Genomic DNA, 26,528 nt, shown 5'->3' on the forward strand with positions numbered 1-26,528 from the left:
TTACTGGGAGTGTTGGTTCTTCATGACTTTGTCTTCTCAATTCTCCAGTCAAGAGAACAACCAGATTATGCTTTTAGGCAACTGGTGGTTCACATTTTTAAGAGAATCTAATAGCTCTTGAGAATTTTGTATGCACATATAAGGTATCCCAGACAAAAAGGAGTTGAAAAGAGACTCCATACTCAGGATTCACACTCACATTGTAGCCTCATGTAAATTGGACATGGATAGGGCTGGTTGTTTGATTTCTTTTTTTTCATCTGGCAGCAGAACCCTAACAGGCTCAGTCTCATTAGAGAAGGTGAGGTGGTCGCCGACAGGAAGGTGAGATGCTGGATCTGGCAAAGAAAGTTGTTGGCTTCCCTGTGGACAGTCTTCATCAGAGTCCTCTTCCTCCTGCTTATCATAAGCAGAGTTAAATAAAGTCACAAAATGCTAAGTGCCTCTTGAAGCAAAAACAGGAAGAGGAACCGTAAATAGACACCATGAAAAGAGTAGGTGACCCCTGTGTCTACTGAAAAACCAGAAGGAAGCAACCAAGAGGAACTCTTCCTCAGTTGCATCAAAAATCTTGCAGAAGTTAATGAGCAAAGAGGCACCCTTGCTGTGCTAAATGCTCAGCAAGTTCATCTCTGCTGGGCCAAAGAAGGCACAGAATCCAAGATATGGTCCAATCTGGGCTGCACTGCCTACTAGTTCCTCCCTTTCACCCAGACCTTCTGGGCCCCCAGCTTCATAACAGTTACATGGGTTAGAAAGAGAGGAACTTCAGATACCTTTGTCATCCAGAAATACCCCAAATCAGGTCCTGGGGTGGACCACATTCAGATACAGAGGATATTGAGAAAATTGACAAATTCAGGGATGAGCTCTAGGAAGGCCAAAGCAAAATGGAGTTATTCCTTAACGTGTTCTGCTAATGCTTATCACAACCCAAAGATTTTCTTGCAAGGAAATCTGAAAATCATAATCCATTTTAAATCATGCTTCCTTAATGGAAAAATTTTAGAGATTATGACTCACTATTGCATTTGTCTTTAAAATTATGAAAGTATAAATGTAGTCAAGTATACTTAAATGTATATTTGTTAATATTTATTTCTTTTTATATTGGTATCTTGAACAAGTGACTGAATATTAATGGAGTAGGATTTGTGGTGCCTTTCAAGTTCTGTATTCCCATAAGTCATTCTTTATTAAAAATAGTCTAACTCAATTTCAGTAGCCATATTTTCTATCGAAATAAATCTTGTATCTTACATAGTGATGGTCAAATGGTACCAAAAACAAATGTTGCATTATGTCAAGGAACATGTAGTCAGTTTTCTTATTCAAGAAGAAAAATTAACAAAGAGAATAGAAAGCCTCTGTTTGGTCTAGCTGTGTTGTAAATTAGATAATGCCAAATTGAAATTCATCATTTGTTCAAGAAATGAAAGCAAATTGGGATGCCTGGGTGGCTCAGTCAGTTAAGCATCTGCCTTTGGCTTGGGTCATGATTCCAGGGTCCTGGGATCGAGTCCCATCTTGGGCTCCTTGCTCAGCGGGGACGCTTCTCCCTCTACCTGCCGCTCCCCCTGCTTGTGCTCTCTCTCTCTGACAAATAAATAAATCTTAAAAAAAAAAATTCTTTTTGAAAGCAAATGTTAAAACTGGCTTCAAAAATACAATTGCTATAAATTCCTCTTTCATAGTAATTTTAATTATCAGCCACTGTTAAGTAAATATTAGGCTTAATGGAGACCACATTTCTACTTTTTGAATAACAACTGGCCTCGTTAGCAGTATATACTGCCAAGAAGGCTTATTTATAACTGTCACAGTGCTGCCTCCCTACCTAAACTATACCAAGCACAAGTAAAGGTTTCTAGTAAAAGCAAGCATCCTAACTTACAATTGTTGGAATAAGGGAAGGTGTTGACAAGATTTGCTTGATAATCCTGTATCGGTCATAAAGAGGCTTTATGAGGTTCTTGTCTTGCTTAGCTACCTGAAAAACATGAAATTAATTATTGTTCCTTTCTTAGATGAGAATGAAAACATGTCAGTATTTTTTAACAGGCAGAAAAAAAAAAACAGTTTTGAAGTCTCAAAATAGGAGATTAATAATTCTATAATACAACAGTAATTAGAAAAAGAGAAGACATTTATAAGATACTATTTAAAGCACATGTCAATTTTCTTCTAGGAAAAGTTTCTTAAAGGATAGGTCCAAGCTTAGAAAGATGTTTAAAGCTTTCTGAAGGAATCCAAAATATGTAAATGGTAAGAAGCCTGTTATTTATAAAAAACCCATATGTGATTGAGACCTATCAATTTTTCTTCTGAAACATGTATTTTATCTGGATTTTCATGATTACATTCACAAATACCAACCTTGCTTAGGGCTTCATCACAACAAGCTTCGAGTATATACTAGCTTACTGGCTAGCTCTGATATAAACTATTTTGGATACAACAATTAACTTATTTGAATCCTCAATTTCTTACCTGTACAACAAGGAGGTTGGAATTACAAAGTTCCTTCCAACTAAAAAATTTCATAACCTCTTGGTCCAAGAATGTATTCTCCTACCTCTCTGCTGTATGACCCATCCCGAAGCACTATTTTTAACAGGTCACATTGTGCATAAAAATTTTAATAGCTTCCTATTTATCTATCAGTCTCCTACCTGTCTACCTCACCATCACCTTTCCATCCAAAGTGACCAAACCTCTGCTTGCCTTGGTTTTGCTCCTGGCTGTGTATCCTACATTAATTTGCTACATATTTTCTACATACAATTTCCCTTTCACTCTGGTCAGATGGTTCTCACTCAGCAGGTAGCAAGAAGGGATGGGAGAAATAACACATAGCATAATCACCCAGGTATCTTTTGTCAAAATACAAATACTCAAATGTGCTATCTGCTTATCTGCCTTCCAGATCCATTTGCTGGAAAGAAAAGAACATGGCTTAAGTATGTGTATTTTTTAAATTTCCTAGTTATCCACATGCTACTCTACCCCTACCCAGTTGAGAACTATTCTGGCCCATATTTATCTCCCTTTACTCTGAACTTCTCTGTCTTATTATCTGGGCCTTCACTATTTTCTGTGTTTCAGTTTAGTCTGCCCAAATGAATTAGGAGTTTTTTGAGAACAAAGATTATATCATATATTTTTTAAAATTTTCACAGTACCCAACACATCCCCTTCCCTGCTATAAATTTATCAACCCAGGTTTATAAACAAAGGTACCCTAATTTTTAACAATCTTCATATAATTCCACAGGCTATAACCTAAGGCTCCTTCATTTTCAGTAGAAAGAAAGGCTTTCTATAGAAGCCTTTTAAATATTATTGGTTAAGTAACCCCAAGAACCTTTCATTTACTGGCCCAATCATTCCTTAAATATTTTCTTAGTCATGATACATCTTACCATAAAAAACAAAACAAAACAAAAAACAAACAAAAAAACCCTTTCATAAGGAAAAAAATCTCAATCCAAGTTCAGAAAACATTAACATAGTGTTTTTATTCAGTGTCTCATTGGGGCTTATATTCCATAGAAAGCACTTCAGAAAATGATGCATTTAACTGTTATTAGCATCTCTCTATGGCAGTTTGATTTTTGTAATTTTATTTTTAGTATATTCTCTGGATTCCAGAAAAGCTAAATTTAGTCCTAAAAGAAAGAGTGACTAAAAAGCAAGTTAGAATGATGAATACTATTATAGAAAAGTATCTTCCAGAGATGCCAGATGAAAATCAGTGTCCATGTACAATGTATGCACTCATCTTCCACTCTGATGAGTCCCTGATTTTACTCTTAGAATCATTATCAAAGCAATCCCCAAAGAGAGACATGAGGGTTCAATGGCTGTAAATACAAAATGGTGTCAAAACTAATTCTATAAGTGTTCGTCCTCAAATAGGAAGACAGGCTGCCTGAATAAGAAGGGTTAGTGATCAGACTATGTGCCAGGAGCTGTCTTCCACTCACAGACCTATAGAGAGAAGCTATGGAAGACCTGCAAGGTCAATCTTCATGAAGGAAGATGAGTCAAGAGATAGGCTCTGCTTGAGTAGCTCAAATCTAAGGGGCAGACATACATTTGACTTAGCTATTCCTCAGTCATTTTCCGCTAAGAATCAGACAATTGCCCCTCTGTATTCAATGACTGTTTCTGAAATGCATCCTCCCGGCCTAGTTCGGCATATTGGTGGCTGTCCGTGGTATGTCAGATGTATCTAACTTTTGATTTTTGTTATGTGAATGGAGGAAACAAAGACAGTGTTGAGTAACCTGAAATAGCCAGAGAGAGATATCCAGAGCATGAATGGACTGTCAGATTTAAAGATAAATAAAGGAGATAAATCCCACAAAAATACTTAGCCTAACTTCCTTCTCCTCCATTTTTTATGGCATCAGAAAGAGTGGAACAAAAAAGAGGTTGAACAAAAGGGGACTGTGCACAGAACAGTTTGATATGATTTGTTGACAGCTTGACAACTTTGCCATAAAAAAATTCCTAAGACCCCTACCTAGTAGTTTATTTGAATCATCAACCTAATAGGTTATTTGGAATAGTAGCTCCCAAACAAGCTGGCAAGACAGAACTGCTGCTGAGTAGACAGGCTAAGTGTATTTCTTTCTGAGCCTTGGTCAGAAACTTGTTTGGGAAAAAAACTGCCATAGCTTCCATGCTTTTACCATCATGCTTGTTTTCCTTTCTCCCCATGGCATTAGTCCCATGCATTCCCTCACAATAAACCATAGAAACTTATTTTAAAAATCATTTGAATTAGCTCCATAATCAAGATCTCTCCTAAAGAGGGAAGGAGTAATGGGAATCAATTACTCTAGCTTAGAGAGTCAAGTGTTGTCAAGCTGTTCCTATGTCTGAGTCTCCCCAGCATCTCACCAAGTGAGACAGTATATATGGAACAAGTCTGACTTTTGAACAAGTCAAACGATGTGAAAAATCAGTAATGAACATAATCATACAAAGCAACTGCTGAAGAGAATGGCTTGGTCAATATAAAAGATTTCTAAGGGGATTGCAGATTAGTATTAGCCTTGAAACCAGAGGACATGAGTTCAGATAATCAGTTTTAAAGCTGACCTATTTTTAACATGGAAAATTATGTAAGGTCTGAACCACAGATTTTTAATATAGAGAATATATTGTTATATTAATATATTGTTTTAATAAGTTAGCATATGTAAATGTCCCTGACAAAGAGTCAGGTGTACTAAATGTTATTCAAGCTACAAACTAAATCGATTTCAGGTTACTATCAATGTTGTACATTACTAAAAAAGGAATACCACGGTGCTATTAAATAAATTTTAAGAATAAAAAAATGTGAATCTATTTCTTTATACAAAAAGCTATCCAGAATATACAAAGTGAAAAAAAGGATAATTATATAATGTGTTATTTTTAGTTTTAAAAGGGGACAAATTAAGAATATATATTGATACTTTCTTGTATATGCTTTATAGAAACTCAAAAAGTACACATAACACATTAGTAACAATACTTACCTGCTTGGGAATGGGAAGCCTCAGAGCTAGAAGCTGGCAGATTGGGTGACAAAGTCTTTTTAATGTGTAGCCTTTCACATTTTTTTGAACTATATGAGATAATATTATCTATTAAGAAAATTATTTTTATTTTTTAAAAGGAGAAGTAGGCAAAAGAACTTGATGGGATCTTCCTTTTGATGCCCTTTACCTCTAAGTTTCCTTCTCTTCAATGTATAACAACCACTATATTTTCACTATATATACAATTTATAACAATCACTATATTTTCATTTGATTTTAAAAAATAATTTTTTTTTAAAATCTGCTTTCTTCCTCAAAGATGCTGCAGTTAGTGAAGGCCCAGAAGTAACTGCCATTATCATCTAGTTAGTAATTTGTGCCGTGCCCCTAACACCACCTACAGTTCTCAGAAAGGGCAATAAAATGGGTATAATGTGCCAGCACCAATTTGGGATTTTCAAAAGAAAAGGACATAAATAGGCACCACAGTCAGACCCAGGGGATGATTCATTCACTTCCAAGGGCTCAGTGGATACCCTGTGACCCAGAAGTGATTACCTCCAAAAATCATCCATTAATAGAAGAGGAGGAAAATTACTCTATAGCAGTATCTGAATTGACAAGGCAAAGCTGCAGGATTTATCAGCTTTAGTATGAGCTCTGACCAAGTACCAAATGTAAAAATTTTACAAAATTTTCTCTCTAGAAAAAAAAAATTCTTCATCTCAGAAGTTTTAGTATTTAATGTATTTTCAGCAGTAAAGCAAGAACCCCAGATAAAAACCATCTTTCAATTTGAGTTTAAAGAAATGGGACCTTTTCAGATAATCTCAAACGCTAACAAGCTCACTGAGAAGCGAGGAATAACATAGCTACTGTGGAAATTTGCAAACCTCCCTTGGCTTCTGCTGTGATTTGGGGACTCTCCTGTAGGAACCACCTGATGGTTGACTAGCCACTTTATGGTCTGCTATATTCAACTTCCCCAGGAACAATACTACAGCTTTAGATATTGAGAGCTACATGTTCTATTACAGATGCTTTCTATTTAAAGGGCCTACCTTTAGCCTACTGCAGAGATATCTGAAGGGGCTACTGACATTTATTAAACAGTTCAACAGATACTTCATTTAAAATAATAGAAATAAATTGCCATTTAAGCAAAGATAACTTACAAAGAACTCAAATACGCTTCTCTGATCTTTAGATTCTCCTGTGCATGCATGTGCCTATATTTGACTTAGATGCCTCCGTAGGGTGGCCAATCATCTGCATTTTCCCAGGATGAAAGCATCTGAAATTTTCAGCATCCAGGAAAATCCAAGGAAACCAGGGATGGTTTGTCACACTATTGCTCAAAGATCTTAAAATAAACATGTTCAAAACAGACCTCTTAAGTTTTCAGTCCCATACCCAATCTGTTCCTCCTGTAGTATTCCCCATCTCAGTAAATGGACCCATCACCATCTTGGATTCTTCCTTTCCTTCACTCCCTACTGTCCAGTGATTCATCATATCCTTTGATTCTTCATCCAAAATATACTTTGAATAGGTCTATATCTTTCCATCTCTAAGGCTATCATGCTAGTCCAAACCACCCATTTCATCTTCCCCTTTCCATTCTTTCCCCCTATCATTTATTCTTCACACAGCAATCAGAAAGATCTTTTCGATATAAATCACACCATGTCACTTTCCTGTTTTCAACAACTCAACAGCTTTCCCATACTTTCTACTCCCCTAAAAGGTACTGTGTCAGGGCCCCCAGTCTATCTTTCTGACTTCATCTCATGCCATCCTGTGCTCTAGCCCTCAGACCCAAGAATTCCAAGTATGTGCAAGCTCTTCCTTCAAGGTCTTCATTTGCAGTTCCATCTGCCTAAAATGCTTTTTGCTGCTTTCTTGGCCTGCAAATTCTTAATGAAGAATTTAATATGTCATCTATTGTCCTTCCTAATCACCCTATATAAAGTAGAAACCATACCCATTATCTGTTTAATTCTTTGCACACTATTTATCAAAATCTTTAATAATTTTATTTATTGAACTGTTTGTTATTGTATCCCAATTCCCAGAAGAACATGAGCTCTGTGAGGGCAGCAACCCCCAAAGCTTCTCTATCATATTATATCCATGATGTATCATATTTCACAACACATAATAGGCATTTGAATATCTTTGCAAATGAATGATTGTGCACCAGTCACCAGGCATCTTTCCTTACTGTCACAATAATTATATGAGTAGGTATTGTCTGCATTTTATAGATGTTGAAGTTGAATCTCAGAGAATTAGTTCACTTGCTAAGTGTACATAGCTAGAAAGTAGCTTGTTGAAGCACTGAGTCCTGATCTAAGTCTACTATACCAATCCTAACTCATCCCTCACTGCACTAATCAAGTAGAACATAGAATTAGGACTTGGGTGTTGACCAAGCTTCTTTTATAGATGTGGCTAAGGTAACTAGAAAATACAAGAAAGACCATCAGAAGCCCTGAAAGATAGAAAACCACAGATGTGTCTCTGTGTGTGTGTGTGTGTGTGTGTGTTACCCACTTATCCACTGGCTATCACAAAAATCTAGAATCTTTGGTGGGAGGCCAAGTAGATGATAACCTATTCACTTTTCACAACACATAATTGATTATTTTTAAGTCTAAACATATTTTGTTTAAAAAAGGCCCATTTCTGCTTGTAGGTCACAAATCTCCATGTAAAGGAGAAGTCCAGGGGCATATGGTAAGCCTTTTGGTATTTGATATATGTTGCCACCTTATGATTGAGACTAGATAATGTGCAATAAAACAGGTAAAGGCAGCATTCTCTTCAAGAATACTTGATTTCAAACTTAAATATGTTAGTTTATTAAGTCTCTGTCCATTCACTCAGCAAACTTTTATTCAATACCATGTACAGACACTGTAGGATCATGAGCTACAAACAACTCTTCTACTCAAGAGGTCTAAAGTATAAAATAAGAGACAGAAAATGTCATATAGCATAATTAGAGCTATGATAGGGGAGCTACAACTCTTATTCAAGAAATTAAAGGCAACCATACCACTTTTAGAGTTGAGACAGAAAGGACTACAAGGAAGGTTCCCTGGCATAAGTGAAATGTAAGCATAGATGTGCAGGATGAGGAGGAATTAGCCAGGTAAATATTAATTGATTTCATTATCTTCTTTGTAAAATATGATAAATATTTTCTTCAAGCTCTAGGCTCATGTATCCAAATGTCTAATTGACAACTCTACCTGAATGTCTCACAGAGATTTCAAAACTAAGATGTCTAAAGAATTCAGTTTTAAACGTCTTATCACCTAACACTCTTGTCCTTACTATGTATACATCATCCCAGCTTCATTATTTTTTTAATAAAACATGGTAAAATGGGATTGTGATACTAATCTTGGGTTAATTTGCTCACTTATTGGGGGAACTGGGCGAGAAAGAGATATGATACACCTAATATCTTTGTCATTTGCTTCCCACCAACATGTAATACTGTAACTTCCAGAATAACATCATGGAATTAAGTGGCAACACCCATAGGTCATGGCCAATAACTTACTAAGAACTTACCTGACTGAAATTTCAGAGCCAGTCTCCTAAAGATGTTTTTGTGGTGCCAAGTGCTCCTATAAATTGGTAAAAACCATAATCTCACTGACACTGTATTGTGTGTTGGGGCCTATGAGGATATGGTGAGGTACCTTAGAATCCTCCTGAGCAGGAAGCTGCTCTCTCTTCTCCTTCAGGCATGTTAACACAGCATCTGGAGTCTCCTCTCCAGAGGAGCATGGCTCAGGACCCACAGCTTCTGGCTTCCCATTCTCTCTGGGGACTGCGGGTTGCTCACAGGACAGGTTTCTAGGTGGGCCTTTGGGAACACTCCCTTGTTCTTCTGAGAGCTTCAGCTTTAGTTCTAAGAGAAATGCCATGAGTTACCATGAACAAGGAGGACTCACTGGGCTTAAAAGTAGAGAGCCTTTCAGAAATTCCCACAACGGATGTGAAATCAGTGGAATTGGATGGTGTTGCTGACGGCTTTCCACAGGGCAAGGGCAGCCTCAGTAACCAGAACCAACAGCATAAACTCCCAATCAGATGTAGAAACAAATGGCTCTAGAGGCTGGAATCTCATGGAAATGGAGTAACTCATGTGTAGGAGTAACTCAGTGGTTTAAATTTCAGAGGATGAACTCTAGACGAAGACCAGTCGTACTGCCCCAAAGATTTTACCCGTTACCCACCATAACACCTGAAATTCTACACTCAAAGGTTCATTTTCTTGAGTTTGGAAGTTTTGTGCCATTAAGAGTCCCTGTAATAATAATGCAAGCACTTGTAACAAATAAATGCAAGCACTTGTAAGGCATTACACATGTAGACATCTGAGGAAATACAGGAGGAATGGGAATGCCAGCCCCAACTTGACAGATGTCACAATTTTGTCTGATGTTATCTTTTAAAATCCAGGAATCACCATTATTTCAATGTGGTTTTATATAAGCCTACATAATTAAAAATTTAAAAAAAGCCACCTGGGACATGTCAGGGAATTACATTTCAGAATATGCTAAGGGGCTGATAATGTCCATGTGGCCATTTGTATTGATTTCTCAATTACACAGCTCATTTTGTTTGATGTTTGTTTTTTAGTTAGATTCTGGTATGGTGTTTAAACACTGCATATTTTATAAACCTGCTACATCATTACAGTTTAATACCATGAATTAATATTCCCTTCCAGTTCCTTATCGCCACCCTTTTAGAAATTTGGAAAAAAATTCCCCCGTCTCTAAAGAGGTATCAAAATAAGTACGTGGAGAGAGGAAGAAAATAAATTTTTATTGGTAAATACCATAGTACTTTTAAACGGATTTTAGAGTTAATCAATACTCACATTAATCATGTCCAGAGAAACACAGAAAGAAGAACACTGGATTAGGAGGTAGGAGAAATGAGTTTTACACCTAGCTCACTACCTCTCAGATATGTAACTTGTCCCTATCTCTGGACATAAATGTCCTCATCTGTGCAATGGGGGATGCAGAGTAAATGATTGCTCAGGTCTTTTTCTAATATCCAAGAATCCAGTAACCCAGGGAAGTTAATACTCCACATGTTGAAATGCTCCTGGCACTGAAGTGAATCATTCCACTTCAGAGTCTGTAGTTCCTCAGTCTCTTTATAAGGAGATATTAGATGGGGCCAAACAATGAAGGGGACCCAGGACCCTTTATTTCAAAATAGAGCCTCCAATCTAGGTGAGAGACAAGGTTAAAGAGGGCACAGGTGGAAAAGAATAAAAAAAAAGTGCCTCGGAGCACATTATCAATATTTTAACTGCTTCCTTTCTGGAAAAAGAGACCCTTGGCTGGCCCTTACCTTTGAGTTGTTTACGACCTTTAGCCAAATCATTCATCCATTTCAGGACTTCAGGATTAGAAGTCTTGTCACCATGTGAAGGCTACAAGAGAGGGGAAAGTGTGGGTGGGAGGAAGGGAGGAAAAGAAAAAGAAAAAAGGAAAAAATTTTTAAACAGCCAAGACACACAAAGGTAGTTAGAGACATATAAACCTGGGAGAGAAATTCAGGTGTGACAACTCCAGTTGATAGAGTTCCTTCTGAAAAACAGAGCAAACATTCTTGACCTCCTCCACATTTTCATCCTTGCCATGGGCATTGTTTCCAAACATGCCTAGTCACTCAGTACTTTTCACATAGCCCTAACCATGCCAGTCCCCTGCAGTCTAATCCTCAGTCACCCTGTGGGCCACCCACACCCCAGAGTTGGTTGCCAGGCCGTTCTTCATATCAGTGTGGTTGACTGCACTAATATAAACCAGTGCTTATTCCCTCACCTGTGCTCACGCGCATGGTTTATGACCACAACCTGTCTGGGTTATACTGACAAACTGGAAGATTTAGGTCCTATCAGTCATTTCCACAAACCTGAATAAAGGAGACCCCAGGATCTCTGAAACCTGACAACAGTCTGAGGAGTCAGTATTTCAGGGGGGTACCCAGATTTCTAATCATCTCACTGTTTATAGACTCAATATCCTACTGGGCTAGCATTAAAGTAAAACTTAATCATATATGTGTGGCCTTGGGAAAATTACTAAGCCTCAGTTTCATCTACCAGATGAGGATTATAACAGCATCACCCTCACAGGGTTGCTGGAAGGGGCAAATTAGTTGATGTACATAAAACAGTGAAAGCAGTTACTGGCATATGCTATACACTATAGGTGTGTTAACTAGAACCACAAATGTTATTATTATTACTGGCAGTGGTGATAGTAGAGTGTTACTACCAGACTTTCACAGGAATTCTGGATATGTCTTCACCAACAAACATATATGTAGGGGTATGTACGTCTTACCAAGTAGTTAATAGAACTTGGATGTGGCAATAAGAATGTATTTTTTTTATTCTGGGAGGACATGACTCTGTTAAAACAAATCATTCACTTTGATTTCTGGATTTCTCCTCAGAGCATAAAAGTAGATTCTTTACAGAAAAGAGAAACAAGGAAAGAAGGATGGCCAAACATACTTAGCCTCCACCCCCATAGGTCAGTAAGATCTTTCTTAAATAAATCAAGGCCACCCTGTTAACGTCAATGCAGGCTCAAGAAGATTAATGGCTACTCTGAATTGAGTATATATAAGGACTACTATATAGGAATGTTCAGGATGCCCTGATCATAATTATAATATCGCCAGAAATGTGTACATTGATAGTGGCTAAGTCTAGGGGCTCTGCCATAGGTTTTTTAAGGATCCACGAAGTCTGTGTAACATCAGCAAGTTGTTGGTGAGAGAAAGGCATCAAGAGAGAAATGTGTTCCTCCTAGATTCAAAGGGAAAAAAACATGGTCATCAAATGTACGTGGGATTATGGGCACCTGGGTGGCTCAGTTGGTTGGGCATCTGACTCTTGATTTTGGCTCAGGTCATGATCTCATGGTCCTGAGACTGAGCCCAGCATGGGGCTCCACACTCAGCGTGGGAATCTCTCTCTCCCTCTGTCTCTGCCCCTCCCCCTCTGGCACACACACACACACACACACACTGTCTCTCTCTCTCTCTAATTAAAAAAAAAGGTACACGGAATTAAATGTTAATTGTGAAACATAAGGCATGGTTCTGTCACTTCTAGTATGATGTAAAAACCATACTTTTAAAATCAAGATGGAAAAAGAAGATTGAAGGAAAACAACAGTGGGTTTTTCCAAGGGGAGCTCAGATGGTTTCCATGAGCGAAGCCCTGGTTTCAGTACCATGGACAGTGACATAAGGACACACCTCCAAAACCGCTTAGCCTGGTCCTACCCATGATGTGCTAGAATGAAGCACTGTGCCACTTCCCTGTTATATAGTTTAGTGTGCTGGTTTCGGGTAACAGTCTGGTTATATGGACAGCCAATATTTTACATTTGGTTTCTCAAAATCCTCACAGAATTCTCCACTCTGATCTGAAAACACATCTTGTTCATCTGGAACACATCTTTTTCACTAGATATGCTCTATACAGTTATCATCTTTTTAAATAATGTTAAGAACAAGAACAAAAACCTAAGACCCTACACCAAGGACCACCAAAGAAATCAGCTTTCACTACCGCAAATAGGACTTAGGAAAATTTCAAGGCTGATTTTTTTCTGACAAAATATTTTAAAGCCTGAAATCATTTTCTGAAATGAATTTTTTATTTCCCTACACCTGGGGGAGCTTTCAAAAGAGGTTAAATCAAGCTCACAAGGATGGCAGTTTTCAAATCACATGGAAAGTTTTCATGTACAAACTGTGGAGATTCAAGCCTTCTAACTTCTAAACTGAAATATTCCAGTTTAATAGACCCCAAGGGGATAAAACCCAGAAATTACAGACTCATAAAGTAACAAGTCCAAAGTCACAAAGTTCCTAACTAGCTGTATTTTGTCCAATGCAATTAAAACGGGACCCCCAAGGCACATGACTGAGGATATCACTGGACCAGATTTGTGGTCTGTCAAAGACAGTTCAAAAGACACTTTAGAAAGAATTCTGTATTAGGAATGAAAAGACCTGAGTTGTCTTGGTTATGTCAATTCTTCACTGTGTCATCCTGGGGAAGTCATTTCCCTTCTCTGAGTCTCAGTTCCTTCAGTGGTCAAATGAGAAATAAGACTGACTGATTCCTTCTAATTTTAATATTCTCTAATTTCGCAAATAGTGGACATCTGGCTGAAACAGCCTTTTCTAACTCCATAAGTGTAACGATAGTTAAGTGTAAAATTAATTGTAGGGAATAAACACGGTTTGGGATAGGAATGTAAAATGGTCACATTCAACAGAGGGAAAGATACATGTTGTACTAGGGCATCAGACTAGCACAGAGGCCCAGGAGGAGCTCAGACTGAAACACTAGCTGTGGGTGCTATTAATTCCACAATCAGCCTGCCAGGAAGCAAATCCTTACACATTAATTAAGTCCATTAATTAATGGACCATTAACATGTCAAACCTCTAACCAGAGCCTGGCGCCCTGGCAGGAAGGGCGAGGGGAAGCCCCGTTCCCTAAGACATGGAAGGTTCTGGTTACACCAGAGACTTTTATACACACTGAGGCAGTGGTGACCATGAGGCTCTCCTCTACTGCTCCCAAATTCATCCATCTGTGTTTGTGAATGTTTAAGTGTGTTGTGTGGGCATGTGTCTGCACTAGCCTGAAAACTTCTCTAGACAAGGGCAGGAGGTACCAGAAGAAAATCCTTTCCAAAATAGGCAGTCTGTTGGGGGGCTATTATAGTCGAGAGTAGTAATCCAGGGTCTGTGGCTGTAGGGAGGAAATCAGTAAAGAATTAATGTGTACCATTTTTCTTCATTTTTGGGCAAGGCAGAGGCAGTCGTGGGATAGCCTGGTCAAATATCAGTCAAATAGATTAAAAAGTTAGTAATACCTAGGACCACTTACTTCCTTTGTGCCAAATTCTATAGTAAGCATTATATATGCACTCCCTCATATAATACTCACAAACTTAAGAAATTGCTACTAACATAAACTTCACTATGCAGATGGATAAACTGAGACTCAGAAAGATAAAGTAACAAGTTCGAAGTCACAAAGTTCCTAACTAACTGTGCCAGATTCAAATTCAGATCAGCCTGCTTCAAGGATGGCCAGGTAACAAGTATTAACAGGCCCTGGGAATGGAGCCCCTAGTTGTTACTCTACTGTTTCCAGTGTGAGGATATGACAGATCCAAAAACATTCCAGCAGCAAACAGAGAAAATTAGCTTCTCTCAAGATATCTAGAACTTTCACAAATGAGGACACTAACAAATTTTACTTCTATTCCTCCATTACGAAACCTACTCATCTTTCATCTACCACCCCCAGTCTGAGCTGATAGAACACAACTGCCTAAGGCAAGTTACAAGTCTTTTCTGGGCCTCAGTTTCCTTATCTGTAAAATAAAGGCCTGTACTTGTTATGTGTAGAGTGCCTTCCTGCTCTCAAGAAGTAAAAGACAGTAAGCAGCTGTCACTGCCTGACTTTGAGGAAGAAAAGAACCTTCAACACCCTCACTAAGGTGACAACCTCACTAAGGTTGTCTCGAAGGGCAGTCTGATTTTTTTTTTCTATTGTGCAAAGCCAAAAAAAAAAAAAAAATCACTCCTTATACCCCTCTTTTATTGGATATGAAGCCACTGTGGGAAATAGGAAGAATGGGAGAGTGGAATATCACCCACTCTTGCCTCCCACCCTGGATCTTATCCCACTCACAGGGATGTGCCGATTGCCTCTGTACCACGTGCTTAGTGAGCCTTTAAATATTTCAAGATGTATGAGACATTATTTCCTGTTCTCTTTTATTCTGATAACAAGCTATCTGGGCCCTCTGCCAAAGACCCAATATCTTTGTGCAATTCTACATGAATATGATTTTTGTCTATGCCATGGTCACCCTTAAGGAAAATAAATAGAACTAGCATTGGCCATAAGGACACTTACCTCTCTATTGTTTCTCATGTAATAAAAGAAAAGGTTCATCATTACAACACTGCAGCACCAGCATGAAGACCGGTGTCTGACAGGAAAGGATGGACTGGGGTTTGTTGTTCTGAGTGACCTGAGCAGATGTCACTTGATAGGTCCTCATCTATCAACCAGAGGTACTCTTATGTCAAAGAAGATTCTCTCTCTCCCTCATTCTGTTCTCAGTTAGAGATTCTGACCTTTGGGTCCTTAATACGTTCTTACAAAACTGCAAATAGTAAAGTGTTAAAAAAATAAGATCATAATTCAAAAGCTTTCCAAATATCAGTCCTAGAAAAATTAGTAATAATAGTGTTCCTCAGGGGAAAAAAAGAGTATCAATATCGTATCAGTTTGGAAAGAAGAGTTATAATCCATTATTAGGAAATATGTGATCAGGGTCAAATTACAGCCTGTGAGAATAGGACAGATCCAGGAAGGGAATTCAATTCATGATGGGTCCTGGGTTGACAAATGGAAACAGCTGTTCCCTGGCACAGAGTGGTAACCAAAAAGGAAGGACAGGAAAGCCCACATACTTCTGACACAATCCACTCTTAGGTCAAACCACAGGGCCCTTACCCGGTATTTCTTTTCTTGTTCGAATTTTTCTTCAAATTTCCGAATTTTTCGCTTGAGACTCTGGATGTGCTTAGTGAGCTGGGTAATGGTCTGTGGCTCCTTGCCATCACCACAGCTGCACCGTGAAGAACTTCGGGGCCTGTAACAATTGTAGGGAGGGACAGAATCATCAAAACCCATGGTCTTCCCATAAACATTGCTGCTGGTCTATAAACCAAGCTTCCTGGATTAGGGCAGTCTGTTATTTGATGAGTCTACCATGGTGGCATCTGCTTATTATTAGAGACCACCAATCACAGAATTCCATTATGGGAAAATGCCATCAGGGACTTCAGTATATAAATGTCAGAATATTAGTCCAGGAAAATGCATTTCCTAAAGCTTGGAGGAGGCCAATTTAAGACCAAAAAGAGACATCCTGCTGTGGTGTCATCCCTGACAGGTTGCATGAGACCCACCTAATAACATTTTAAGAAGATATACTGACACAACAGAGCCTTTGAAAATCTGATAAGAGGAATGGACCCCCCCCCCTTGGAAAATTCATTCACCCTCTCACATGGCACATACTTTATAATAGCAAGAATCCACTAACTCCCTCAAGTCCATCAACAGACAGCCTGTGGGCTCAGGTTTGGATAAATTCATTAATGACCACAGAAGTTACCAAGGAGAAACTAGGGATTCCCTGCACATGTTTTCAGTCAAGGAATACTCATTTTAGCTATGCATCAAAATTATTTGTAGAATTAAAAAAGAAGTGCACAGTTCCACACTTTTTTTTGGTGGGGGTGGTGGGGGGGTGGTGAAGGGCAGCCATTGTAAGCTACCATTTTTCTAGAATCTAAGAAATCGAGGTGTACAACTCCCAAGCACTGCCACAAGCCATCCTTTGAGGCCACTGTGGGCATAGAGAGAATATTAAGCTCGCCAAGAAGGATATTCCTGATATCTGCATATATATATATATCCTTACTTAGGACTCTTCTCATTTCACCAGAAACATTCAAACATGCAAGCCCTGGGGTATCCTGCATTCCCTGACCATTTCCTCCTGAGACAGCAAGATCTAACACAGCATTCCCAACTAGAAAGTACAGACTGTTGCCATGCATTGCTCAGGTCTCACAGTTGCATTTGGTAAGCATGTTTGCACTATTTTAGACCTATACTTCATTGTAGGTTATGAATGTAGTACTGGAAAAACTGTATGAAATGAAGATAATAACAAAACAATGTTTTCTTACATCATAAACTGCTGAGTGCTGGGTGGAGAAGGGGCTGATTCAGGGTCTAAGTTGAATCTCTGGCTTTGGCTGAAGATGGAGCATCGTGGTGACAGCAGTGGGTTGTCACCATCAGTGATGTGACAGAGCAGCCTGCTAGTCCCAACAGACTGGAGGTCTTCTGGTGCACTGTCTGCTTCATTCTGCCCGTCTTTGTGGACTGGTGCAGGGTCTGGGGAAACAAGATAAATCATCAAGACCTAGAAGTGACAGAGGCCTTGAGACTGTCATGTTCCTAAGTAAAGATCATAAACATTCATTATAATGTCCTGCCTCTTTGTCATTTCTTCCTTTTGGGGATATGAAAAGCTTTCAAACTACTGTCATATTTGTTCTCGGAGAACCTGGGCAGAAAATATTAAAGCCGCCACCACCACCACCAAAAATGGAAACACAAATTATTTTGGTATGAATTATAAAATCAGCCTAGCCCCAAATTACAAAAACCCTCTATTTCATATTATTTGCATATGTTAAAGGGTGTATTACAAAATGTTACAGTGAAAAGGGAAACAATAAATGGAGCTGAAGCAAAAGAGGACAGACTATGAGGAAGAAAAGAGACAACAGGAATGCCAGGAAGGCAGGAGAGTGAAGGACGCAGGGAGGTAGGGAGAGGAGGCCATGGAGAGAAAATCGTTCAGCAGCGATTAAAAATGATGGAGAACTCTGCTTATCAACATGGAATGATGTTCAGAATATACTAAATGAAAACCACAGATTTCAAAACAGTAATGATTCCATTTTACGTAAAAAGCATACATTTTTGTGTCCAAATAAATGTACCAAAAGATCAAAGAAGCTACTTAGAAAGTACAACACGTGGAAGAAAAAGCCTTGAGTTGTCCTGAGTATTTGCTGGGCAAAACTGAGGAGTTTTGGCTGCTTCTTCACTAGGAATGATTCTGTTTATTTTTCAAAATTTTATGTAGCATTTTATTTTTGACAAAACAAGACAAAATAAAACAAAATAAAACAAAACAAAACAAAACAAAGCAAACCAAGAACAAAACCTGCTCCAAACCCTTTCCCCAGCTAGGATGCTAGGTCTGTGCCTGAATTCTCTGATCATTCCCCCTCTAAATGAGCTCATTACCTTCCTACCCCAGGGTCAGTCCAGAAGGTGAGCACACCTGTGCTATGGAGGCGAGAGCAGGGAAGTGAGGAACATCAGGACATGGAGTCAGAGTGGCCAGGATGAGAATCTCTACATCATGGGGCTCTAGACAGCTATTCAAGCAGCAGCCAAAACTCCTCAATTTTGCCCAGCAAATACTCAGGACAACTCAAGGCTTTTTCGTACTCCTACCCCAAATAAAGAAAAAAACAAATGTTTTCTGGGTGAATACCCTGAAAACCCTGCAATCCACTTTTCCAAAATAAACATTTATCAAAATTTGGTACCGGATGACTCTTAATCAGGTTTAAAATGGCTCATGTTCCCCAGAGCTTGAAATGCAATTTGCTTTGTGTAACATCAAAGGTCTGACCCCTTGTGTGTTTTCAAATGGCTTCTTCGCTGTTGAGTCGCAGGCTGGGAGCCGCGATAATGCCTCCTATTGTGCCTCTGAAGTTCATGGACAGCATTCTATCAGTGGCGGAGGCTGGTCAGAAATGCAGATGAGGCCTGGGGAAGAGGCGGGGCGAGGCCTGCAAGCAAGGAGCACTGCTGTGTCTGACAACTCGCCACAGGCCACACCCTTGCTAAGAATAATTTACCCAGAAAACACGGTTTGGCAGGAGCCCTAAGGAGTAACAGGAGTAAGAGTTACTAATCAATAAATCACAACATGTGCTAACAATCACTTTCAAAACCCACCAGGAGGTATACAGTTTCCTTACCAAATCCTTTTCTTAAATCACTAGGCCCCAAGAAGAAATGCATTGTATTCATATTACCTGTCTTTTGGTAATAATGATGGGGAAGAAAAGAATCTCTAGCAAGCACCTGGGACCAGTGTGTTTTGGTTGAAATGGGAAAGGTCTGAGGCCTTCAGCTCTTCAGCTCAGCTGGGGCCTAGGGTCAAAACTAGCAGAGTCTCTTGGTGCTGTTTTATAAAGCCAAAGTGGAGGCACTAGGGCTCTTAGCCATCTGGCTGAGGTGGAGGTAAGAAGAGCGTCCACAGGGCACAGGGCACAGTGCTCTCTTGTGACGCTGGGCAGGGGCAGCGAGCCACTGCTCCCAGTCAGCCACGCAGCCACAAGGGTAAACCACCGACACACTAAAGCCATTCTCCATACAGCCGTTCTGTTCTCCTTTCAGTACAGTGTTCAATAAGTTACATGAGATATCCAACATTTTATTATAAAATAGGCTTTGTGTTAGGTAATTTTGCCCAACTGTAGGTTCATGTAAGTGTTCTGAGCACCTTTGAGGTAGGCTAGGCTAAGCTAGGATGATTAGTAGGCTAGCTAGGTGGATTCAATGCATTTTGGACTTATAATATTTTCAACTTACAGTGGGTTATCTGGATGTAACCCCATTATAAGTCAAAAAAGATCTATATCTGTATATAGATAGAGCAGAAGAGTACATATTTTATATAAATTAATATATTTACCATGTATTTTACATAGATAAATTTCAACCTGTAGTTTTTTCATTTCAGCTTCATCTTAGGTTATGATGGCTAAGAAATAATGAATTTGATGTGTTACTTTTTTTTTTACTGACACACATTATTATTTTAATTCCTACTAAAACTAACAATGTTTGCCCATGCACCTTTGTCTAGCGTATTGGTGAAACATTGCGATAAGGCATAGAAGCTGCTACATACAGTAACTATGAGAACCATCATTTTAATAATTATCATCATCAGAATAAGGAATTAAATATTATGCTCTCCTATTGAACACCAACTACACAGAGTCCCTATGGGGTTAATACGGGAAATGAGAACCAATATACCCTTCAACATATTGTCCCTCCTACCAGTTCTTATTTATAAATAAGAATAATCATATGTAATATTTCTGGAGTGACTCACTATGTCCTCAACTTGTAAGAGTTTTTGCATGTATTTAATCTTCATAACAACTACATGAGGCTGATAGTAATAAGATCTCCATTTTAAATTCAGTATGGAAGGAGATATAAACTATGTTAGCACCAGGGAAGGTTTGACCAGTGCCCATGATAAAAGACTCCACATCTCTGACCCTACAAGCCAAAGAGTATTTCTGGCGGCCTACTCCTGAACAGTAGGGAACAGAGAAGAGAAATAATTATCATCAGTGTGTGAAGGCCAAGAGACCACTTCTGATCTTGCTGCAACCCCAGGTAGAAACAGATGCTGTATTACAGCTGTTGAATATTCAAGTCAAATTTAAAAATATATCTAATGTGAATTTTTAAAGTGATTCAAGTGCTCGCTTCGGCAGCACATATACTAAAATAAAGTGATTCAAAAGTCAAATCTCTATCTGCAACCACTTGAGATCTACTGCTGAAATCTAATTGAGTAATGAATTAGCCATACTCTCGTGGATTTGTTGATTTGCATTCTCGGGTTTGCCCTTCATGGTGAGCTTTTATAGGTAGCATTCAGGTACATTCCAAATGCCAAATATCAGCCTTTGTTGGTTTTAAAAGCTAGATGAGCCACAAGTATGTCCATCACTCTAACAAGGCACAAGCATCTGAGTTTTCATCCTGCCTCACCCAAAGAGGGTCAGCAAAACAAAAACTAGAAACAACCCCAAAACATCTGATGGATACACAATGGGTTCAGTTTTAGGTATGCTGAATTTGAGCACCTGAAGGTACAAAGGGGTTAGCTATGGAGTCACAAAAGAGAGAACATGGGTAAGACTGAAGTCATCTTTGTAACTAAATTTGGGGAGACAGGTGAGCTTGCTTGCTTGGAGACTACCAAGAGGGGAGAAGCAGTATCTCCAAGGTTAGAATGGGTGGGGTAAGAGTGAGGACAGATGAAGAGGGATTCCGGGTTGATGTAACTGGCCACATTACTGAGTGGGGTGTGGTTGGTACTCCAAGTCCACACAAGTAGTGCCAGCTTCTGTGGACAGCCACCAGAAACATCTGGGATCTAGAGGGGTGGGAAATTTGTCACTGTGAAAGCAGGCAGACAGTCTGCAGGTCCAAGAGCCACCTTGCCATCATGTAAAAAGGTACAGGATATAGGAGCACCTGGGTGGCCCAGTCAGTTAAGCATCCAACTCTTGGTTTCGGCCCAGGTCATGATCTCTCAGGGTCAGGAGATCAAGCCCCAGGTGGGACTGTGCTCTCAATGGGGAGTCTGTTTGAGATTCTCTCTCCCTCTCCCTCTGCCCCTCCCTCTGCTTACTCTCCCTGTCTCTCTCTCTTTCAAATAAATAAATAAATCTTAAAAAAAAAAAAAGCACAGGATATAGGCTCAGAAACACCTAGATTCAAGTCCCAATTTTGTCATATGTGTGACCTGGGACAGATGGTTCGATCTTTTACATTCTCAGTTTTCCCATCTATATAATGGGAATTCATTCATTCAACAAATGTCTATTAACCATCTAGTGCATGCCAAAACCCTGTTTTAGGGTAGGATGACAACATTATCTATCTCATAAATTGTTCAGAGGATTAAAAGAAGACAAGGAATCTCAAGTGCTTAGGACAGTGCCCTGGGGAGGGGACATAATAATCCACCAATGTTAGTTGTTGTTTTTTTGTATTTATGGTGCTTTTACCTAGTTAGGGAACTCAGGAGAGGAGTTGGCTGGGTAGAGAAAGACGAAGTCAATTCTGGATACACTGAGTTAAGGGGCACTTTTGGTCATGCAATGGAGGTGCCCTGTAGGCCCGTAGGCCTGGTTATGTGGAGCTCAGGACACAGAGTCCAACTGAGTTTCATCTCAGCATGCACCTCCCCAAATCTGCCTTCTACAATGGGAGGCAGAGCTGTGAGCCTCATTTTCATTTTGAAGGAGTCAATATATTGATTTCAATTAAAATGAATGGCTAATATATTAGGGCACTGGGCTAGCTGAGCATTGAAAAATCCCCAAATTCTTTCTAAAACCCAGAAAACTACATGGGTCAAGAAGCCTCACTCAACTCAGATCTAAACTTATTTCTTGCCTCTGCACTTTTTTATTACAATCTTCTAATTATATCTCCATCGGTAAATACAGATCCAGGTTTTAGGTTTGTGAGTAGTTCTTTTATGTGTGTATGTGTGAATTTTTATTTACTGCAAGATTACTGTAAGAATAATTAAGTACATTTTTTAAGTAAGCTCTACACCCAATATGGGGCTTGGATTCACAACCCCAAGATCAAGAATCACATGATGTACCAACTGAGTCAGCCAGATGCCACTGTGAGTAGTTCTTAAATTTAATCCCTCCCTCTTGTTCCCTAGAAAACTGTAAGAGGACAATTTCAGAATATTTTTTTCTTGCATCATTGCAATTATACCTAACATGCAACACTTTTACCAAGTAAACATAACATTCAAATCATAGAAATGCCTAAATACATAAATCTTTAGGGTATATTGACACTGACTATCTTATAAGTCCAATCATAACTTATAAGCAGTTTCATAATAAACTTTTAAAGATTTTTTTTAGTATTTTTATAGTCTCAATGGTAAGAATAAGGAATAAATGACCCCTAGTTTAAAAAAAAAAAAAAAAAAGCAGTATCAACAGAGGCCTAACCAAAGGAAAATCACATTGTCATTTGGCTAACATGTTGTTCATACTATATACTATTATACTAGCATGTTAGTATCATTTTGGGAAGAGTAAACAGTTTGAACTCACCCAAATTTTCATAAGTGCCTAGACAAAATTAAATATCTTACATATATTTTAATTTCATGCCATAAATAGCTTAGCAAAGTAAAGTCCCAAGGTAAAAGAACAGAGGCAGTAAAGACAACTAGAATGAATGGAGACAAAGGAAGATAAAGTGGCAAGGTCGTGGGTGAGAAAGAGAAGCAGCCAGAAAGCTGTGGGGGAAGAACAAGTATAAAAACAAAGAGAGACTATGGTGGTGGGGATGGGTGAGAAGGAAGGAGAGGCAAGGGACAAAGATGGAGTTTGCACTGAGGAAACATGCAGCAGACATCAACTTCTAGCCCATGAAAGACTGAGGTCTTCAGACGTTAGTGACTTCTACCTTAAATGAGAACTGTACTGTGGGCTACGGTAACATGACCTACACTGAAGACAGATGAGAGATCTCCGATCCTGTCATAATGAAAAAGGGAAGAAATCCATGCTTTGCATTGTTTTGGAACAGAACATCTGATGCAAGAATAATTCATATTTTTGGAGGCACCATATTTTCTATACAGCACCAAACCAAATGTCCAATTTGGGGAGGAAAGAAGAAACAATTTTCTAGACAAATCTACCAGGTGATTAAATGAATCTTTGCAAGTTATTCTCTGATTATTCAAGGCTTATCCCTTTGCCTATATGCATACTCCCAAAGAACAGTTGAGAAATAACCAAGGGAAATAGCCAAGGCCAATGAACAATTTTTTCCCCTCCCTGTGTCATAAAAGTGGAGCCAAATGCTCAGATTACAGAGCTCTGCTTGAGCTGTGGGACCAGGGAAAGAGCAACTGTCATCCATGATAGTGTCTAAGATTTGGAAGCACTCTCCTGATATACAGAGAAAGCTGGATGCTGTGCTCTGATTATTTTTCAGCCTAAACAGCTCTCCAGATCTTCTAGTTAATTCCTGCACAATTGACACCTCAGTGATACAGCTGATAAAAATATGCTATTAAGGTAACAAGATATTTTTTAAAGCATTTTCATTTATAAGCAGATGTACTTTGCAAAGAAGAAGGAAAATTGAATATACAAAGCAAATGGGAAGACTACTGAAGGAAATTCTAATCTTCAATGGGGGGCTGTATGCTTACTAGGCACATCCAATGTCAGTTAGAAAAAATTAGTCAAAGAAATTGGTCCCAGAGCTCCACAAAGACAGAGCCACAGAAAAGTGTGATCCTCAGGGAACTGGAAGAGACAGTGGAGACTAATTCACCCTGGGCTTAGGAATGGTGGTAGGATGGAGGCATCCAGAAGAGTGTCAGACACCAAGCGTCTGGGCATGCCATTGGTCACTTCCACACTGTACTTGTCATAAGCATGGAAGAAGGAATAACCAGAAAGGTTTTAAAATGACCATAATATATGGGAAACTGTGTGCAAGGGGAAAAGGGTATATGAAAACTCTGTACTGTCTGCTCAATTTTCTATAAACCTAAAACTTCTTAAAAATAAAATCAATTAATTTTAAAAAAATGACTAACAACCTACCAGTGAAAAGCCTGGACTCTTGAGTTAGAGCCCCAGATTTGGTCTGAGATGCCACTTGCTCACAATTGTTATGTCCTTGGCCAGGCAAGCCTCTTCTAACTCAGAATCCTCTTTTGTAAAGAGTTGTAGCAAGGACAAATGGGATAACTTATAACCACAGTGCTTGGCCTGACGTAGAAACTAAATTTAAAAATCTTTTAAAAAATAATGACCTGGCGGGGCACCTGGGTGGCTCAGTCATTAAGCGTCTGCCTTCGGCTCAGGTCATGATCCCAGGGTCCTGGGATGGAGCCCCACATCAGGTTCCCTGCTCCGCGGGAAGCCTGCTTCTCCCTCTCCCACTCCCCCTGCTTGTGTTCCCTCTCTCACTGCATCTCTCTCTGTCAAATAAATAAATAAAATCTTTAAAAAAAAAAATCACCTGGCATTTTAGGCTATAGGACTGTTTTTTTCTTTCCCTATAAATTAGTTATATAAACAACCTCAGAGAATATACTGTCATCTATGAATTTTGAAATCGTTAAAAAAATACTTTCCTTAGAAAACAAGGGGTTCAGGAGGAGCAAGATGGCAGAGGAGTAGAAGACCTAAATTTCATCTGGTCCCAGGAATTCAGCTAGATAGGGATCAAACCATTCTGAACACCTATGAACTCAACAGAAGATCAAAGAAAAGAATAGCAGCAACTCTCTGAACAGAAAAGCGACCATTTTCTGGAAGGTAGGACGAGCGGAGAAGTGAATCCGAGGTGATATTCGGGAGGATAGGTGGCAGGGGAGGGGGCCTCCGTTGGCTGCTTCTGGCAAGTGATAGCACCGCAGAGCACAAAATCGGAACTTTTAGAAGTCGGCTCCGCTGAGGGACGTCACTCCAGTGGCTAAGCGTGGGGTGGAGCCCTCATGGGACAGTGTGGTCTCAGGACCCTCAGGGTCACAGGAAGACCGGGGGTGCCTGAGTGTGGCAGAGCTCCCACGATTGGAGCGGGGAAGCCAGCTGCAGAGACAGAGCCGAGGTGCGGGCTCTCAGCTGGGGTTGCCATAAACCGTGATCCATGGCACATTCAGGCCACTGCTCCTCCAGCAGGGACCTAACAAGCGGCAGATCCGGGGAGACTCCCCTTCCTCCCACGGGAGGAGTGGTGTGGGAGCGCACCGCAGGGATCTGCTGGGTTTGGAGACTCCACCCAGGGTCGGGTGCCAGAGATAGAAACGCTCGGTCACAGGCCGGGTGAGCACGGAGTGCGGCTGGAGACCAGGGAGACGGTAGTGACTGACTGCTTTACTCTGGGGGCTCACCGAGGAGCGGACCCCGAGTTCTCGGCTCCTCGGGTGGAGATTGGGAGGCCGCCACTTTCACTCTCATCCTCCAAAGCCGAAGGGAAAGCTTGCAGGGAACAAAAGCTCCCGAGAACAAACCCGAGCTGATTACTTAGCCCAGACGGGCAAGGGCAGGGCAATTCCGCCTCCGGCAAAGACATTTGGGAACCACAGCAACAGGTCCCTCCCCCAGAAGATCCGCAAGAACAGCCAGCCAAGACCAAGGTACCGATCAATGAGAACGGCAGAACTCCAGAGCTAGGGGAATACTGCACATAGAATTCATGGCTTTTTTCCCAAGATTCTTTAGTTTTTCAAAGTTAATTTTTTTTTACTTTTTTTTAAATTTTTCTTTTTCCCTTTTTCAACCAACATCTTTTCAATCCCTTTTTTAAAAAAATCTTCTTTATTTTTCATTTTTAGAGTCATATTCTATCCCTTCATTGTAGTTAACCTTATTTTTGGTATACATATGTGTGTATATATA

The 26,528-nt window shown here is 39.6% G+C and overlaps 1 protein-coding gene across 6 annotated transcripts in view; it reads right to left on the reverse strand.

Annotated features, from left to right (window-relative positions):
- Positions 1 to 26,528, reverse strand: part of LOC118019922 (protein FAM13C) — a 152,087-nt gene that overhangs the window by 6,170 nt on the left and 119,389 nt on the right. For 3 of the 6 annotated variants that reach the window (XM_035019624.1, XM_035019614.1, XM_035019597.1), the window contains 6 exons: positions 17,403 to 17,613; positions 16,156 to 16,294; positions 10,932 to 11,013; positions 9,254 to 9,465; positions 1,895 to 1,990; positions 200 to 396 (listed from right to left, as the gene is read on the reverse strand). In XM_035019624.1, coding sequence (XP_034875515.1) covers positions 200 to 396; positions 1,895 to 1,990; positions 9,254 to 9,465; positions 10,932 to 11,013; positions 16,156 to 16,294; positions 17,403 to 17,613 — 937 coding nt within the window. Of the gene's footprint in view, positions 1 to 199; positions 400 to 1,894; positions 1,991 to 9,253; positions 9,466 to 10,931; positions 11,014 to 16,155; positions 16,295 to 17,402; positions 17,614 to 26,528 lie in introns of all 6 variants that reach the window. The other 3 variants (XM_035019633.1, XM_035019607.1, XM_035019587.1) reach the window with 1 other exon arrangement.

This window comes from Mirounga leonina, unplaced genomic scaffold (assembly GCF_011800145.1).
Source record: "Mirounga leonina isolate KUSES-001 unplaced genomic scaffold, KU_Mleo_1.0 Mir_109, whole genome shotgun sequence".
In the NCBI taxonomy this organism is placed as follows: Eukaryota; Metazoa; Chordata; class Mammalia; order Carnivora; family Phocidae; genus Mirounga; species Mirounga leonina.